The sequence below is a fragment of the Neovison vison genome, chromosome 8 (genome assembly GCF_020171115.1).
Source record: "Neovison vison isolate M4711 chromosome 8, ASM_NN_V1, whole genome shotgun sequence".
Taxonomy (NCBI): domain Eukaryota; kingdom Metazoa; phylum Chordata; class Mammalia; order Carnivora; family Mustelidae; genus Neogale; species Neogale vison.
This window is the reverse complement of record NC_058098.1, coordinates 107,715,394-107,735,662: the sequence shown is the minus strand read 5'-3', so window position 1 is coordinate 107,735,662 and position 20,269 is coordinate 107,715,394. Positions and strand designations below refer to the sequence as shown.

The 20,269-nt window shown below is 36.2% G+C and overlaps 1 protein-coding gene across 3 annotated transcripts in view; it reads right to left on the bottom strand.

The window, feature by feature from the left end:
- The window catches only part of ANAPC1 (anaphase promoting complex subunit 1), a 103,347-nt gene that overhangs the window by 26,045 nt on the left and 57,033 nt on the right, over nt 1-20,269 (bottom strand). For all 3 annotated transcript variants that reach the window (XM_044261622.1, XM_044261621.1, XM_044261623.1), the window contains 11 exons: nt 19,329-19,600; nt 16,988-17,222; nt 14,351-14,442; nt 12,199-12,333; nt 11,930-12,012; nt 10,935-11,013; nt 10,145-10,219; nt 5,123-5,199; nt 4,507-4,597; nt 4,365-4,418; nt 3,275-3,468 (listed from right to left, as the gene is read on the bottom strand). In XM_044261622.1, the coding sequence (XP_044117557.1) occupies nt 3,275-3,468; nt 4,365-4,418; nt 4,507-4,597; nt 5,123-5,199; nt 10,145-10,219; nt 10,935-11,013; nt 11,930-12,012; nt 12,199-12,333; nt 14,351-14,442; nt 16,988-17,222; nt 19,329-19,600 (1,387 nt within the window). The remainder of the gene's footprint in view (nt 1-3,274; nt 3,469-4,364; nt 4,419-4,506; nt 4,598-5,122; nt 5,200-10,144; nt 10,220-10,934; nt 11,014-11,929; nt 12,013-12,198; nt 12,334-14,350; nt 14,443-16,987; nt 17,223-19,328; nt 19,601-20,269) is intronic.

The window sequence follows — 20,269 nt, the reverse complement described above, 5'->3', positions numbered from 1 at the left end:
ATAAAGCCCCACATTGGGCTCTCTGCTCAGCAGGAGCCTACTTCTCCCTCTCCCTGCTGCTACCCTTGCTTGTACCCTCTCTCTGTCAAATAAATAAAATCTTCTTAAAAAATCATAAAATAAGTATTTTCACAGTAAGTTTTTTTTAACTATTCTTAATTCTAAACAATTAAAGAAAAATTCTACAAAACCTGTTAAAAGGGAAAGCACTCTTTCTGACAATCTTTACCTTTTATACTTCTAGAAAGGTGAGCTCCAATGTTTAATTCAGTCTTACAGAAGAGAGGAAAATAAACCTATATGACTTGTAGAAATTTTATCAGTTGGCCAAGGTTACACACACTAAAGCTAAATAAATGAAACAATACACTGAAAGACTCAATAGTATAACAGATTTCAATTTCTCCCAAACCAATATATAGGCTCAATGCAATTCTCGTCAATATTTTATCGGGTTATTTAGTGTGGAAAATCATAAACAAATTAAAATATTTATATAAAAATTCAAACAGAAAAACACACTTTTGAAGAAGAAATCCCAGTTCGGAAGACTCATTCTCCCTGACATCAAGACTTACTACAGAACTACAAGCACTAAGGCTGTGGTACTGGTGCAAGTATGGATAAATAGACCAGATGAACAGAATGGCCCAGAAATAAATGTATATATATGGACACTTAATTTATAATAAAAATGGTATTGCAGAACCGTGAAGAAAGGATAAATTTTTCAGTAATAGTGGGGCAACAATTATCAAAAAATCACATAGACGGGCGCCTGGATAGACACCTTAAGTGTCTGCCTTCAACTCAGATCATGATCTCAGGGTCCTAGGATTGAGCCCCACATCAGGTTCCCGGCTCAGGGGAGAGCCTGCTTCTCCCTCTCCTTCTGCTGCTCCCCCTGCTTGTGCTCGCTCTCTCTCTCTCTCTCTCTCTGTCAAATAAATGAATTAAATATTTTTAAAAAATTTTATAGAAAAATCAAGTACAGGTAGATTTTATATCCAAATGTGAATTTTTGAAAAGCTAAAAAACTTGTAGAAAATAGAGTATCTTCATTTGGGGGAGAGGGGTAAGGAAATATTTTATCCAAAGGACAAAAAAGTACAAACCATAAAAGAAAAATGTTAACAACTGTTCATCAAAAGACACCAAAAAGGTGAACCACACAGCAGAAGGTAAGTACAACATGTAAGAGTGACAGAGGATTCAGGATCATAATGATAAACCCATACAGAATAGTCAGATGAATAGAAACAGAGAGTAGAACAGAGGCTGTCAGGGGCTGGAGGAAGGAGGGAATGAGGAGCTGTTGTTTAAGCAGGACAGAACTTCAGTTCCGCAAGTTGAAAAAGTTTTGGCGATTGGTGAATACACTTAACTACTACTACTGTACATTCAGAAATGATTAAGAAGATAAATTTTAATGTATATGTATATTACCACAAATAAATTTAAGATTTTATTTATCTGACAGAGAGAGAGAGCACAAGCAGGAAGAGCAACAAGCAGAGGGAGAGGGAGAAGCAGGCTCCGTTGAGTAGGGAGCCCGATCTGGGGCTGGATCCCAGGACTGTGGAACCACAACCTGAGCTGAAGCCAGACACTTAACTGACTGAGCCACCCAGGCGCCCCACCACAAATAAGATTTTTAAATAAATAAGCCAATGAAAATGGGTAGCAGGAGACTTAGGTATTACAAAAGGAGATTTCCAATTAGCCATTAAAAATATAAAAGGTACTAAATATCATTATTCAGAGAAATGGAAATTAAAACCACAACTACTACCAGATGGCAAAATCAAAAAGACTACCCAATAAAACTAGTGTTGGGAAGGACAGGGAACAACTAGAACGGTATACAACACTGATGGGTGTATTTGGAGCACTGATGGCATTATCTACAGAAGTTAAGCATACGTACATACATATGCACAGATCCATGTATAGATTTACATATAACAAAATCAAAGACATGTACAAGAATATTTATAACAGCCCCAAACTAGAAACAACACATCCATCAAGAGCAGAGTAGATTGAGAACTGTGGTATAATCAGACAATGGAATTCAACAGCACAGAAATATGAATACAATATTGCTCCATGCAACATAGACAAATCTCAAAAGATTGAGCCAAAGAAGTACAGTTGACCCCTGAACAATGTGAGGCTTAGAGGTACCAACAACCCTGCATAGTCAAAAAAGTCCATGAATAACTTAGAACTTCCCCAAAGCTTAACTAACAGCCTACTGTTGACTGAAAGTAGATAAAAGTGGATAAACATATACATATTTTGAACATATATACTATAATCTGTACTCTTACAATAAAGCTACAGAAAAGAAAATATTAGAAAAATCATAAGGAAGACAAAATATATTTACAGCACTGCACTTTATTTAACCAAAACAATTGTGTGTAAGTGGACATGCATAGTTCAAACCCATGCTGGTCAAGGGTCCACTCTAAGTATGATATAACACAGAGTGTATGATTCCACTTGAATTTCAAAAACAGGCAAAGCCAGTCTAAGGTGTTAGGAGACTAAATAGTGATTACCTCTGGGTACAAGTGAAGTAATAGTTAACAGGAGAGGCACAGCAGGGGTAGAGACAGGTATTCTGGGGAAGTCTTACAAAAAGATGAGGTGGTCAGGAATGACAGATACTGAAAAGAGCAAATAAGGGGAAAACCAAGAAACTCTCATAGGACCTGATGACTGATAGTGTTCACAACCTTTATGAGAGAGCAGTTCAGTAGAAAGGCAAAGTCACTAAACAGTGGGGAACAAGAGGTGACACGCTGAAGAAATGAGTACTGACTCTTCTGCAAATATAGAGCAAGGATGATAACTCTACTAAGTAAGGTATAATTGATGGTTAAACTACAAACAAACAAACAAAAAGCCCTTTTAAGGTATATTAATGCTCCTCAATATGTTAACAGCCAGTCAGGATCAAAAATTTTCAAGTATTGGGGCGCCTGGGTGGCTCAGTCGTTAAGCATCTGCCTTTGGTTCAAGTCATGATCCCAGGCCCACATGATCAAGGCGCGCATCAGGCTCCCTGCTCAGACAGAAGCCTGCTTCCCCTTCTCCCACTCCCCCTGCTTCTGTTCCCTCTCTCACTATGTCTCTCTCTGTCAAATAAACCAAATCTTTTTTAAAAAAAAATTTTTTTCAAGTATCTTCAAAACCAAAATAACTCACTCTTACAGATCTTATTCATGAGATATTTTCATTGAAGAAAAAATATATATTCACTTACCTTCCTCCTCCCAGAAAGAGAAGTCCCAGGGCCATGTGATGGGCTAAGTGGAAACCATAGTTCATTTCACCACCTGTTTTCATGTGTAAGAAGCGACAAAGCTGTAAAACCTTTAGGTTCCCCGAGCCAGCCATTACCATGGCAAGAGACAGAAGCACCACACTCAGGCAGGTTTCTAGGTTGTAAGGACCTGTCTGGAAATGCAAAAAGATGACATACTATAACTGTTGCATTACATTTATTATCAAAACTAAATTGGCCATCATGAGACTACAAATATTTACAACTTTAAAAATATCTGTCAAAACAAAAATTTTCTCTGATTATGAAATTTAAGTTCAACGTAGAAAAGTCAGAAAATAAAGTATCAAAAAGGAAATAACAATTCCTTGGAATACTAACACCAAAAGAAAACTGCCATAAATATTTTGGCCTTTCCTCAAATCTTTTCTTGTATCTATGAATTTTTTTTTAATTAAACTGAGATATCACTACACATATTTTTCACTTTTTAAATCTATTATATGTAACCAATCTTTACTCATAAAAAATTCTTAGAGCACGAGTATGATAGCTCCATTGTGTAACAATGTCTGGATACACCATAATCAAATTTACCTAACTATTTTCAGATTTTTTGATTTTCTAGTTTTCTCATATTATAATGTTGCAGAAATCTGTGTGGTTTTTATCAGGAAAATCTTACAATCTCCTATATTAGAGTAGCAATGCCTCAAAAGGAATTGCGTTTTTACTAAGGACTAAATTTCTTTTTAAAAAAGCAGTTACCAAAAAAAAAAACCAGTTACCAATATTCAGTCCTGAGATCCCTGCCATAGGGTATGACAATCCATGAAAGATATGGTTTTTGATATCACAAGAATTAGAGACCTGCATATCCTTCAAGAGTCAGCATACTCTGACCTAATTAATACCCCAGACCACAAATACAAAGATGAGCCAAAACTTCAAATCTCCCATACTCAACAAACTGCAGAGATACTTAACAATCCATAAGTAACTAAGTTACCAGTAAATTTTTTCAGGTTCAATTTTATTCCCAAGGAGAATGATCATTAAAAAGACTTACTACAGAAGCATTAGGTGCAGACAAATAAGTCATAAAATCTTTTGCAAATTTATGCTGGAAAAACAAAAGAAAAAATCTGAGGTTAAAAGAAGCCTATTAACACTTTGTTTAAAGAAAGAGAATAAACTAAGATACTTCTTACCAAACAGTTAAACGCTGATAAGTTTTCTGAGCCAGCAAATCGAAAACCCAGAGACAAACAGGCTCCTGCAATGATGTAGACATGTGCTTGCCTGAAAACAGATTACAAGAAATTTAATACTACCTTTATTTTGCTTTAAAATTCATTATTACTATTTTCTGGGGATAAAAATAATAAATATTCCTGTTTTCAAAACTAGTTTACACTCTTCAGGGAATGCTCAACTGTGCCTCTACTCCATCAGCGAATTTCTTCAGCAGAAGGACCATGTAACCCTTACTGATAAAGTATGCCTCTTGACTGCATGTTTCACACACAGCAAAGAAGGCAATTTTTAAAAATAACTGCCAATATTTTTAATGAAAAGGATAAATGAGGACTATGTACAAGCTAAATCTCTGATATTGTTTTCTGAGGGCAAAAGCTCTACACTTCAGAGACCTAAACAAAAAACAAAGAAAAAATTAACTCTGTGAGCATCTGGTAAGTAATGGTTAGAAACATAGGGGATTCAGAATTACTCAAATCAAGGAGTACTTCTCCCACACAGTATATTTCTATTTATTTATGAGAGATTCTATAATAGCTCATTTGATTTACATATTTCCTGACTTACGATAAAGTTTCCAAATTCAAATCTTCTGAGCAAGGAAGTTCAATTTCACTGAGAGAGATACTATTTTCTCTTATAATCTGTTAAGAAAGAAAGCAAGATTACCTGGACATTAATATTCAAGTTACAAATATTACATGATTTGAAAAATAACATTGTGCTTTTTGGGGCACCTGGATGGCTCAGCTAGTTAACCATCTGACTCTTGATTTCAGCTCAGGTCATGACCTCAGGGTTGTGATATCAAGCCCCACAAAGGGGTCTGCACTAGGCGGGAAGCCTGCTTCTGATTCTTGCTCCCTCTCCCTCTGCCCTGCCCCACAGGCCCCTTCACAAAAAAAAAAAAAAAAAAGAAAAGAAAAAAAAGAAGAACATAACTGCTTTTCATGGTCATATTACATAAAGTAAGCCATTCCATTCAAAGACATATATTTTAATCACATTGAATGCAATCCAACTTCCAATCTAAGATAGACCCAACAATAACTGATTAGGACTGAATGCATATGAACTGGAGGACTGAAGTGTATTCTGAGTCAGTAACAGGCTGATGTAATACTTCACAGCAGTGAAGTGAAATGCAAAGATGACTGGAGAATAGGGCTGGAGCAAGGATATGAGAAAGCAGTGGGAAGAAGGTAAAAAGCAACTAGAAATAACTCTAATCAGAAATATATACTTCTTATTCATGAGGTATTTTTAGCCTTATGCCCACCAGAGTAAGGTTAGTCACTAAATTACCTAAGCTAAACTAAGCCATAGATATATTAATCTTTAACTACTATTAAGAAACACATCCCTTTCCTTATAGTTTTAGTAAACAACTTTATCAAATTTAAATTTGATTTAAATTACTCAATTAAATCATTTAATTAACTTTAAATTAAATGTTGAAAATTATTCTTATAATCTTTTCAAAGACTGTTTAGGAGAGTAACATTTCAGGATGCTTTCTATAATAAACCAATAAATATTGTAAACTCACTAACGATACAATCTTTTTTTTTTTTTTTTAAGATTTTATTTAGGGGTGCCTAGGTGGCTCAGTTGGTTAAGCGCCTGCCTTCGGCCCAGGCCCTGGTCCCAGGGTCCTGGGATCAAGCCCCATATCAGTCTCCCTGCTCTGAGGGAAGTCTGCTTCTCCCACTACCTCTCCCCACAACTTGTGCTCCCTCTTTCTCTCTCTCAAATAAAATATTTTTTTAAAAAAAGTATACAAATCAAGATTTTATTTATTTATTTGAGAGAGAGAGAGTGAGAGAGCACAAGAGGGTGGAGGGTCAGAGGGAGAAGGGGACTCCCTGCTGAGCAGGGAACCTGAAGTGGTACTCGATTCTGGGACTCGAGGATCATGACCTGAGCCAAAGGCAGTCGCTTAACCAAGTAAGCCACCCCATGTGCCCTTGATACAATCTTTTTATGTACTGAACATCACCAAATCAAAAAACTTGAAATACCTTTTCTCTCTGATAATCTCAACGAGGTAAGCAATTATGCTGGCTGTGTAATATAGGCTGATAACTAATTCCATCTTTCTTCCTTCCTCTTCAGACTTAATTTTTAATTTTGAATGTTACTTACTCAGAAATTGACTGACATTCTAAAAAACTGCTATAACTCCAACGTGAGTCAACGTGAGTAATTTATATATACATAAATAACCTAATTATAACATTTATATAAAGTGTCTATTATATCATATAGGAATGGAATATTTCTATTTTCACAGCAGGCATTTATAAGCTCCTTTTGTCTTTAAAACTGGAGTTTAAGGCCTAGGTTCAGCAGGGCCCACACTAGCTCTGTAACCATGAGCAATTTTCTTGACTGCTCTGTGTCTTTTCTGTAAAATGAGCACAATTTAAGTGCCTACCTTCCACGTTCCTTTGAGAACTAGAAGACTCAATCTACTCAAAGCTCTTAAAATTAATGCCTAAGTCTTGTGAGCTGCTATCATCATCATCACCATCATTATCATTAAGCTAGGTATTCTAACACTATACTTGATCATAAACCATTAAAAAGCATCACTAAGAACTTGGGTTGTAAATAATTGGGGGAGGAGAGGGAGAACCCCTCCTCAATCTGGTCCTTGTCATCTTTCCTATGGTCTCCGGAAGTTTTTTTTTAAAAAAATAAAAAATATAAGGAGTAATCAAAGGGAGAAATGTAGTCCTTTAAAGGCAAGGTAAGGGGGCGCCTGGGTGGCTCAGTGGATTAAGCCGCTGCCTTCAGCTCAGGTCATGATCTCAGTGTCCTGGGATTGAGTCCCGCATCGGGCTCTCTGCTCAGCAGGAAGCCTGCTTCCCCCCTCTGTCTCTGCCTGCCTCTCTGCCTACTTGTGATCTCTCTCTCTGTCAAATAAAATAAGTAAAATCTTAAAAAAAAAAAAAAAAAAGGCAAGGTAAGGCATACAGGAAATGAACAAAAAAAGACCACCAAACTCCTGTCTTGTAGAGAGTACAATGCAAAACCCTTAATATCTGAGGTCCTAATAGCTAGTTTCTGTTTTACCCCAGCTCTGACTAACTGGGTGACTCTAGTCTAGTCTAGTGCCATGGTCTGCCTTCTTTCAATTAAGAGTCTAACTCTAACAGTGTCACAGTAGCTCTTGCTACTAAGTGCTAGTTGCTAGGAGGGAAAGAAGGAACACACATAGCAGCTGACTTTGAGAAGTTCACAGTCTTATGGATGCAAAGACATACTGATAACAGAAAGAGCACACTGTTCCCACCCATGCACAGAGGGCAATACCTGAACAACTCACAGTACAACACTGCCTAGGAGCATAACATGAGGTTATAGAGTAAAGCTTGTGATGAAGGAAAAAGTGCTATGAAGATGTAGTTATTGTTATTTTAGATGTGCCTTAAGTCCAAACAAACAAAATAAGCAGTTTGGGGCGTGGGTGGCTCAGTGTAAGCCTCTGCTTTCAGCTCAGGTCATGATCTCAGGGTCCTGGGATCGAAGCCCACATCGGACTCTCTGCTCAGCAGGGAGCCTGCTTGCACCTCTCTCTCTGCCTGCCTCTCTGCCTACTTGTGATCTCTCTCTTTCTCTCTGTGTCAAATAAATAAAATCTTAAAAAAAAAAAAAAGCCGTTTATAAAGTGACATTTTTAATACATCTTTTGACACTAGGTTGTATCCTACAGAATCAGTGAAAGGAATAGGTGAAAACTAGGAGAAAGTGGAGAGTGACAAAAAGTATCAATGAATGTAACTGGGAATTTGTTAACATGTATTTGAGGATCCCTGATATAAAAAGGCCAAATTTTAAAATATTGAGTCTGAAGTAAAAGAAATGTGAGAAAGATAACTATGTATTCAAAGTCCAAGGGCCACATTTCCACAAAAGTTAAAAAGAGAACTCTGGCATGGATTTTCACTTTCTGTTCTGGAATACAGTTATTTTGTGTATATCTTTAACTTTGCAAACTAATTTAGTAAATTTATTAGCGTTTCTTGAGGACAGTCCACAAGTCAGATCCATGTTAAATGTAGCCTAGAGTTTAACATTTATAGAGTTCATTTAAAGAAGATCAAAAAATATGCATTAAATGAAGCAATGAGGGAAAAAGTTTAATTTTATCCTACAATATAGATTTTAAATGGCACTTTGAGAAAGAACTGACATCTCTGATATTCAGATGTGCTAGGAGTTAAAATTTTGGCTGACAAATGGCTGAGTCAATTAAAACAACTCCTCCTCACCTGTTCCTCACTAACAAACTAGAAGTGTCACCTCTCCTCTAGAAACTGCTTGCCTTTGTTTGATCTCTAGTGCATTTAGGTCAAGGATTGGGGAACCATGGCCCACCTATTTTTATAAGTAAAGTTTTCTAAACAAATAGAAATAAATCTAGGAGTTTAGGTAATGGATGAATAAACTATCAGACTGACTCTCTTGCAGAAAACAAGTGTGGGTGGGCGCCTGGATGGCTCAGTGGGTTAAGCCTCTGCCTTCAGCTCGGGTCATGATCCCAGAGTCCTAGGATCTAGCCCCAAACCAGGCTCTCTGCTCAACAGGGAGCCTGCTTCCCACTCTCTCTCTGCCTGCCTCTCTGCCTACTTGTGATCTCTGTCTGTCAAATAAATAAATAAAAATCTTAAAAATAAAAATAAAAAATAAAAATTAAAGAAGAAAAAGAAAACAAGTATAGGGGCACAAGGGTGGATTAAGCAACTGTGTTTGGCTCAGGTCAGAATCTCAGGGTCCTCAGTCCCACATCGGGCTCTCTGCTCAGCAGGGAGCCTGATTCCCCCTCTCTCTCTGCCTGCCTCTTTGCCTACTTGTGATCTCTGTCAAATAAATAAGTAAAATCTTAAAAAAAAAAAAAAAGGAAACAAGTATAAACTCTAGGCAAAATACAAAAATTAAGTATTATAAAAATTAACTATTATGGCAGGAGTCAGCAAACCTTTCCTTAAAGGGCCAAAGAGTAAACATTTCTGGGTTGTCAATTATATAGTATCTAAAGCAACTCCTGATTTCTGCTGTTTTAACACAAAAGTAGCTATACATAATAAGTAAATGAATGACATAGCTGCGTTCTGAAAAAACTTTACTTATAAAAATAGGTGGGCCATGGTTCCCCAATCCTTGACCTAAATGCACTAGAGATCAAACAAAAGCAAGCAGTTTCTAGAGGAGAGGTGACACTTGGAAGACAGGAAAACCACTTGGTAAGTTTCCTCTTTCATGGCTTCTGGACTGAGGACAGGTCCTGGTTTGTGCTATAGAGGGCAGCTTAATGAGGATAAAAAGGTCAAAATACTTTTTTAGGGTACTTTGGTATACTTAATTTTTAATACTACAATTTCTCAGGATCTGGGGACAAAACAGAAGACTGTGGTCTGGTCAGCACACAATCTTAAACCAAAAGGTCCCATGTTTTCAAGAGATACTGTAATTATCAATATTGCCTTTATTAAAAATAAGTATTTTACAGGGTTTTGTAAAACCCCACAAGAAATCATAATTTATGCTATTAAAGATATAACAATATTTATTATATATACTCACCTGAGGAACATTGCTATCAACCCACTTGGAATTTGGTAAAATATCATCCCACAGAATCAGGCATCGAGCAAGTGTCTTAAAAATGTAACAAATAAAATCAATTAGAGCAGGCAAAGTTCATAGATTTTATAACAATGATCATATTAAAAATCAGTTCCTAACTGAAGGCAATTTGAAAAATTGTACAATTTGAAAAATGGTACAAAATATCAACCTAAGCTAAACTCATTAAAATAAATTAAAATAAATTGAAGATTTAAATTTTAACACACAAAAAAACCCTAAATTGAATTAACTGTTACCAAAGTTTAAAGAATTTTTAAACACTCGCTTCATAAAAGAAAAATCACAGGGAATCTTAGCACTGTCTATATAACTTAAAAGCTTTCATGGGCTAAAAATATACAAGTTGAAACATTAAAGAATAAAGGGAAAAATGTAGGCAATTATGTCAAATAGTTACTGTCACTAATTATACCCTAAATAGTAATGCTGCATCCTTAATAATGAAAGAACATAAAATAAAGCAGCCCCAGCCACTTACTGCTTGTTGAATCAAGTAAGAAGTTGAAATGTTAACTCCTAGTATTATATAGCAATATGGTTGTGTTTCCTGGCATTCCTATAAGTTACTTTGGGAAATTTCAAAAGACTACTACCAATTACATCTAGATGATGGATTAATAGCAAAAGGCTCCCCTGCAGAAACATTTATATTCACGAGCTAAACTTGAGAAGCACAAATAGACTCCTCATGTTAGCAGAAATAAAAAATGACGAAGTGCCATACCCGAAGCAAGAGGAATTCTGGCTTCACGAAGTCCAGCAGATACATAGTGTCAGGAGCGCGAAGCCAATCTGCAATCGATCTGTTGGTGGAGGGTATCAGGAGGCATTATTGCTCAACTAGAGAAAAAAAGATGAGGAACCCCAAGACACTCGAGAAACCCCCACTCCATCCATTACCATATTTGCTTTTCATAGTACTTCATACCCTCTAATACAGCATTTGTCATGGATAAATGCCTGTCCTATGACAACATATGCTTTATGAAAACAGAATTTTTCGGGTTTTTTTTTTTTGTTCACTGAAATATCTCCATTACCAAGAAAGCACTAACATACACAGTCACCAAAACAGATGAATAAATACCTGTTTTTAACCATTTTGTAAATTTACATACATTCACTTTTTCTAACGGGGAAATTCACAATGCTGAAAAAATTCTTGAATCTCAGAACATTTTTTAACTTAAAAGACTTAAAATATAAAACATAGTTTAATGTCTCCTACCTAATTTACTCTTCTAAATAAAATATAAAAAAAAAAAATGCCAAAAGTCTACTTTTATATGTCCAGCCCTAATTATTGGGAGTTGGGAAGGAAGCTGGTATGATTATTAGGCAAGTTCTTGAACTAAACAGAAATCATTTTTATACATGGTAACCAAGAATAGAATAATGCTAAGTGATTCTGGTTTAACCAATCTTCAAATAACATGCATAATTAATGAAGGGTATTTTGGGTATTTGGGTATTTTCTAGTTGTGACATCAACTACAAAACAAAAATCAATAAAAATTAGCAACTATATTATCAAAGATTAAAATAGCAAAATATACTGTTTCTAGACAAAAATCTGTGGAACTTGAGTATTGGAGAGAATCAAAATCAAGTTAATCTAGTATAAGGAAAATAAATACATTAAATAATTTATTTTTACTACTGAGGTCATAAAAGAAGTCACACTATCATAGCAAGGGGTGAAGTGGGAGAATGTGATACCTGTTATTGGTTTTTAAGTAGATCATGGCCAAAGCAAGAGTGGCACCTGGACAAGTTACATCCACATTTATGGTATCTCCTTCCTATCAAAAAAAAAAAAAAAAAAAAAGTTTATTTATGTAAAAAAGTTCTGAATTATTACAAATTCTTCTGCATACTAGCCTATGCTTAAAATTAACAGATTTACAAATGTTGGTAAGAAAATTACTATTTTCAAATTAACTTCTTAGCTTTCAGAATTTTGATCTGTTGCTTTATTTTGAACTTACTTTGATTTGATAACTTGGAGATTTATGCTTCTCCCTGTGCATTCCTGCTTGAAAGCGCCTATGACCTCCAACCATGTACTGATAAAGCTGCTCAGGCACATTGAGATCAGACATACCTATCAAATTACTGCCATGCTGGAAAATGAGATAACAAACATATGAAAGCAAATCTTATGGAATAAGACTCATAACACACACCCATGGCAAATAAAAGAATGAACTAACTTCAAACAAGGTATTTTGGGTTTTTTAAATTAAAATAACTATTATTCAAGACTTAACATTCAAACAAGCTCTTAATTATTCACATTAAGAATTTCTTCAGGATGCCTGGATGGCTCAGTAGGTTGAGCGTTCGACTCTTGATTTTGGCTCAGGTCATGATCTCAGGGTTGTGAGATCAAGCCCCAGGTTGGGCTCCATGCTCACTCAGCAGGGAGTCTGCTGGAGATTTTCTTTTTCCCTCTCCCTCTGTCCCTCCCCCAAACGTGCTAGTGTACATGCTTTCTCTCCCTCTGAAATAAAAAATCTTTTAAAAAAAAAATGACAAACTTATATGTATAATACTTTCATTATCACAAAATAAAGGCTTCAAAATACAGTTAATTATACTAATAAAAAACAATATATGAGGTATGAAAATGAAACTTGAACTCTGAATATCTGAGTCCTTTCATTATTGTACCTACCAACTATTTCAGCAATAATAAGTATAATAATAAACTTATTGAACACTGTTTCAGGTACTATTCTGTGCGTTTAACATGGATTAACTTAATTAATATGACAATTCTACCAAATGGCTACTATTTTACAGATGAGGAAAGTGAGGCACACATAAAGCCCAAGGTTACAGAGCTAGTACCTGGCAGGGTTGGGTATAAACAAGGATATAAAACAATCCATGGGGCGCCTGGGTGGCTCAGTGGGTTAAGCCGCTGCCTTCGGCTCAGGTCATGATCTCGGGGTCCTGGGATCGAGTCCCGCATCGGGCTCTCTGCTCAGCAGGGAGCCTGCTTCCTCCTCCTCTCTCTCTACCTGCCTCTCTGCCTACTTGTAATCTCTCTCTGTCAAATAAATAAATAAAATCTTTAAAAAAAAAAATAAATAAAATAAAATAAATAAAACAATCCATAGAGTTGCTTAACCGCTAGACAATACTGTAGTTAAAGGACATGACTCACTGGTCAGAACCAAATCAAGGTCCCAGTTTCCAGTATGCGGCTTTTCCATTATACCATCTGCTTCTTTAGTTCATGTGTCAAATGTGAAGAATCAAAAACCTAACAGCAAACTTTCTTTCTTTCTTTCTTTCTTTTTAATTTCTTTTCAGCGTAACAGCGTTTGTTGTTTTTGCACCACACCCAGTGCTCCATGCAATACGTGCCCTCCCTAAGACCCACTACCTTGTTCCCCCAACCTCCCACCTCCCGCCCCTTCAAGACCCTCAGGTTGTTTTTCAGAGTCCATAGTCTCTCATGGTTCACCTCCCCTTCCAATTTCCCTCAACTCCCTTCTCTCCATCTCCCCATGTCCTCCATGTTATTTTGAACTTTCTTTTTAGAATTTAGTTTCGGTATAAATCAGTATTGGTGGTTCTTAAGAACCCACATTTCAGGTGACACAGTCAATTTGATCAAACGTTTCCGATAATTCTATACTATGTCTCATGGATGTGTTTAAAGATGGAACAAAGTCATACTGCATTCTGTAACAAAGCAAATACTATGGTGACAACATGAGATCCCAGTGAATACCAAGATGTCAAAAGGACATAGTTTATCTCTAGAAACTACTACAGACACTTAGAGCTCCTGATCATGTATAATTTTCTTTTTTCTGTCTGAGGGGCTATCACTTCATCTTATGTCTTTAATTCTTCAAAGACAGTTCATTCCCTTGGTTCATTCATGAACACTGACATCTAAGCCAGGGGAATAAAAACCTTAGAGCCCCACTCTTCACTTCAAATTCTCTCCATTTCCAAATCCAGCACTTTGAAAAATATCCAGAAAGAAAAAAAGAAAAAAGAGCTGAGAATCAGGTTAAGTCACAGTAAGGCAGAGTGGTATTCAGAGTTAAGTGTCAGGATCATTTGTCTCAACATGCAGACATCATAAATGAAGCATGTGAAGGCACAGAAAATGCTTACCCCCAAGCAAACCATGCCCAAGGCCAAGCCAGCAGCTAAAGAGTAAGACTCCCTGTCAGTGCAGTATTCCATTTCAGGACCAGGGGGCCGTCCTATAAAATAGAAAATAACACAGTTCAAGCTGGCCTCCTGGCCTCTTAAAATTCTATCATAAGTTTTAGAATTAGCTTTCTAGTAAGTTGCATAAGAACCATGGATTCAATATAACCCCACTCAGAAAGATATGACATTATCACAGATGATATGCACAACTGTTGGTTTACTACAATGTAAAGCTCAAGATGGGTCTTTTAATGTATCAATTTGAAAGCAGTGACTTTTATACACTATGAAACCTTGGGTTTTATTAAAGAAAAAAAAAAAAACTACTTGACCACTTCTAAGTATATACATATGAGAAAAACTGAGAATAGAAGATAATGACTTAATACCATATTTCTAAAAGTTATCTCAATAAAAGGAAAAGTCAACTGACACACCATGGAGTCTGTGAGATCTCATATAAATATATATCTTTACATGTAAGGTATTTCTTGTTTTGTCTTAAAATATAAAAATCTGTTTTATTTTTAAACATTTTAAGTGGTTTAGTATAAAAAGGATGTGTTCACATGTTCTCCGTTATTAAAGTAAAACTGATGTTCTGGGGAAAAAAAATTATCAAGAAATAGAAAAAAATTTTAAAAGAAGAGCACTTAAAAATGTTTTAATTTTTAATCTCTTGCATTTTGTTTTTATTTTACTATTTCCAATTCACTGTTCAAATACTAACAATGGACAGGAAAGACTAAGTTTTTAAGCCAAATATTATGTTTTCAGATACTTAGCTCATTTTTTTAAAAAGTACCTCCTGATTCTAATTCTACCCTTTAGGACAGCAAAATGTATTATACATAAAGACCCCTCTGTCCAAAACATTTCACACTCCTGGGATTTTACCCACAAGAAAAAAGTAATTAAAAAAAAAAAAGAAATTTATACAAAAGTAAGCAATATTATACAAAAGCAGTATTTATATATAATAGCAAAGAATTAGAAATAAACTAAAAAGTCCTGAAAATCAGAAAACAGGCAATTTACAGAACACCAATTCAATGAGATTACACAATATGAAATTAATTTTAAAAAACATTTATGACAATGATACATATAAAGGGCAATATAAAATAGTATGTATACCTGACTATAATTCTATGAAAGAGCATATGCATACGAATCTAGATGAAATCTATATACCACGTAAAAGAGGTGTGCTTTGATTCACCTTGCAGATGAACAAGCTTTAAAAGCCACTCTTGGTGGCTCAGTGGGTAAAGCCTCTGCCTTCAGCTCAGGTCATGATCCCAGGGTCCTGGGATCGAGCCCCGCATCGGGCTCTCTGCTCAGCAGGGAGCCTGCTTCCCTTCATCTCTCTCTGCCTGCCTCTCTACCTACTTGTGATCTCTGTCTGTCAAATAAATAAATAAATAATCTTTTAAAAATGAAAAATAAAAAATAAAAGCTACTCTTAAGTATCTTCTGAATAAATGTTTCTCAGACCAACTTATGCTATTATGTATTTTGGTAACAGAAAAATGTCAGTTTTATAAATAATTTATTTCATCCTGTAGTAGATTAAATTGTTGAAATATTTCACTGCCCTATAGTGCTCATATGTACACATCCATACTCTTGACAGAGCCTGATGGTTGACTTAACACATGACTAGCTTTAACCAGGGATTTTAGCTGGCACAACGTAAGCAAAAGCCTGAAATGTGCTTCCATTATTTGGTTCTCCCTCTTGGCCTTCTGTTATCACCATAAAACAAGCACATCCTCTAGCCTGGGCCCCAGAATAAGTCATCTGGAGCAGGAGCCAGAGCAGCACACCCACGTTTAGATCTATGGCCTAAAGCTGAGATGCTGGGCCAATTTTGTGGTTGTTTGTTAGGTAGCATTATTGAGGCAATAGCTAGCTAACAAAAGTCCAGAGAAAATATATCTTCAACAATATATCCTGAAATATATATAGAAAAGATCCTGAATATAGAACAAGACATGAAACTATGTATCTAAATTAGGGAATATATTAGTAATGCCAACAGTATTTCCACTTGTCAGAAAAAGATTAACAATACACAAGATACATTTCCAAAAGGTTTAGACTCAATTACAGACAGAGCAAATGCATTTCATTAACAACATAACCGCCAGCATGGAAAGGAGGAAAAGCAAGAGTCAATCACTCCCATTCTCCTGAAAGTAAGAATTGCCTAACATAATGAACACTGTTTCTAGGGATCAAAGTAATCAACTTCACATTTCAAGTGCAGATCACTGCCAGATATTGCCTAGCAAAGACAAAGAACTATAAATAGCACTCTCACTAGTGATTAAGAACACAGGTTAGCTCATTAAATAGGATCTCTAGAGCTCAACAACAGGCTGACCAAATAAACACCCACATAAATAACCTGCACACGAGTATCAGCCTTGGAAAATATTACTTATACTATTTTGTTAAATTAGCATAAGAACATTCTAATAAAAGCTACTATTTTTCCTTAACTTTTATAATTTTACTATCGTTTTTACTTGGATTCCTGTGGAGAGGGCAGTATACGCTTATGAAGACACAGCACTGTTAATGCCATACCTATTTCAGCCAACAGGACTTCCGCAGTATGCCTGTGAGCTGTCCCTTGATATACGAGGCCAATGCCAACCACTGCAGCCACTTGGACATTGTGAGGAACATCAAGCTCTGTGGACGTTGGGGGTAAGAGGGCAGGAATGTGAATGCTAAGAAGCCGAGTAATTGACATATCCATGGTGCCTAGTTTAGCAGCAGAAACACCAAGGAGCAGTCCAATGCTTGTCATTTCATGACCCTATGGTAGAAAGTAAAATGAAATATAAGTCACTACCAAAACAAATATGCAATCTTGAATAAAGTAAGGCCTGCCAGACTTTCAGTAAGTACTTTTATTGACAAGCACAGTGAGAAGCACCAAGAATACAACAGCAAACTAAAGAACATAGTCTTTACTCTCATGAGGCAAGCGCCCTAAGTGGGGGAAAAGCATCAAAGTAAAAATATAAAAATAAATACATTATTAAAAAGCAGCATGTTGAAAAAATACAAAGTAATATGAAGTAGTATTTCTTGAAAGCCTAATTTCAATTAGGAGGAGCTGAAGAATTATTAGGAATATTTAAAGAAGTAAAACTTACAACAGGACCTGAAGGATTAATACAAATTAACCAGGAAAAGTGGTAGAAAGGGAGGTACGCAGCTTTAGGAAATAAGAGAAAATGAGGTCAGGTGAGAGAACAACATGTAAAAGGTTCTGATGTGATCCAGAAATAAACCCTCACAGTAATGGTCAAGTGACCACCGGGTGCCAAGACAATTCAGTGGGAACCAAACAGTCTTTTCAGAAATTCGTGCGGTGATAATTGCAGACCACATGCAAAAGAATAAAGTTGGACACCTTCCTTACATTCTTCCCCAAAATTAACTCTAAGCGACCACAGAACTAAGAGCTAAAACTGTAAAATTCCGGGAAGAAAACAATAGGTGTTAATGGGTTAGGACCACAGGTTTGGCATTGAGATATGACGCCAGAGCATAGCAATTAAAGAAAAAATAGACAAACTGGACTTCATTAAATTAAAAACCTGTGTGCTTCAAAGATACCATCAGAAAGTGATGGTATCTTTCCCAAAGAATGGGAGAAATTTTTGCAAATCCTTTATCTGTTAATGGCCTTAGTATCCAGAATACATAGAGAATATAATTCAGCATGATAACCCAACTTTAAAATAAACATAGGATCTGAATAGACATTTCTCCAAAGAAGACTTACAAACGTCCTATGAGCACATGAAAGATGCTCAACATCATCAGCCATCAGGGAAATGCAAACCAAAATAATGAGATGTTACTTCACACATACTAGGATGACAATAATTAAAAAAGACAGACAAATGTTGGCAAGAATGTGGAGAAACTAGAATCCTTATGTATTGCTGGTGGGACTGTAAAAAGGTTTCAGCCACTCTGGAAACAGTTTGGTAGTTCCTCAGAAATTTAAACAAAGAGTTACCATATGACCCAGCAATTCCACTCCTAGGAATAAACCCAAGAGAAATGAGAACATATGTCCACACAAAAACATGTACATGTTGACAGCAGCACTATTTGTTAACAGTTAAAAAGTAGAAATAACCCAACTACCAACCAACTGATAAAAGGATAAACACAGTCTATTCACAAAATGGAACTATCTAGTCAGCAAAAAAAAGACATTAAGTGCTGATACATGATACAACATGAACAAATCATGAAAACATTATAACAGAAAGAAGCCAGCCATAAAAGACCACCTACTATAGGATTCCATTTAAATGAAAGGCCCAGAATCAGCAAATCCAGAGACAAATAGTAGATCCGTGGTAGCCAGGGGCTGGAGGGAAAGGGAATGGAGGGTGACTGCTACTGCTATAAGGGTCCTTTATGGACCAATGAACTTTCCAAAACTAACAGCAGGAATGGATGCACAACTCTTTGAATGCACTAAAACCACAGAACTGTATACTCTTTTTACGGCATAGAAGTGGAAGAGTTTATGCCAAGAGAAAGAGTTTGTTTGCCAAACTCTGAAGTGAGAGAATTTGGTTTGCCAAGGAGTTAAAAGGGCCAGTCCCTGTGGCTGGAGTGTGGAAAGCAAGAGGATGAGTGATACAAAGTAAGGCTGGATAAGTGAGAGGGATCACACAGACTCCTAGAATGTACATCAAGAGCAACGAAAGGTCTTTAAACAGTTTGACCAGGGAAGTGATACATGCTAATCGACATTTCAGAAAAATGACTCTGCCTACTATGGGAAGAATGGACTGAAAGGTAAAGAATGAAGAAGGAAGAGCAAATAGAACAATTAGGAGCTACTGCAGGGGCCTGGATGAGGCACACTGCCAGGTGCTGGGAGTCTCACCTTGGTTAAGTAGTCATGGATATTGAGAGTAGCCAGCTTGGTAAGGTGCCCATTCAGACCCAGGGCCATGAGAAAGCCGGCATATTCATTGGCTAACTCCGCATGTTTGGGCTTATTGTAAACAATCCAAGCTGAGTCGATCTGGGAGGCGGGAGCTATCTTCAGGCCAGCAGCCACACCATTATGGAAGCTCGCCCAGCTTGTCATGTTGGGAGGCACATCAATGTTTCCACTGTTAAGGTCTACTGTTGTGTTCCGAGGAGGGGCACGTCCTATTCAATCAAACGAATTTAAAATTGAGAGACTAATTCATAAATCCAAAATTGCTCCATTTAGATTTTTGAGAACAGTGATTACCTTTTCTACATTCAAAACCCTTAACCCCATAATATCTGGAATGACATTAGTTATTATGAGTACTTAAACTTTAACTTGTACATCAAATTTGATGCAAGGTAAAAAAAAAAAAAAAACGTATTTAAAATAATTCATCATCTGAAACTGGACCACTTTCTTACACCATATACAAAAATAAACTCCAAACAGATTAAAGACCTACATGTGAGAACTGAAACCAAAAAATTCCTAGAAGAGAACACAGGCAGTAATTTATTTGACAGAGGCCAAAGCAACATTTTTCTATACATGTCTCCTAAATCAAAGGAAACAAAAGCAAAAATAAACTATTGGGACTACATCAAAATAAAATGCTTTTACAAAACCAAAGGAAGCCATCAATAAAACAAAAAGGAAACCTACTGAATGGGAGAAGATATTTGAAAATCATGTATCCAATAAGGGGTTAATATCCAAAATATATAAAGAACTTACAATGACTCAACATCAGAAAAAAAAAAAACTAATTAAAAATGGGCAGAGGATCTGAATAGACAGATCTGAATAGACAATTTTCCAAAGAAGACATATGATGGCTAACAGAT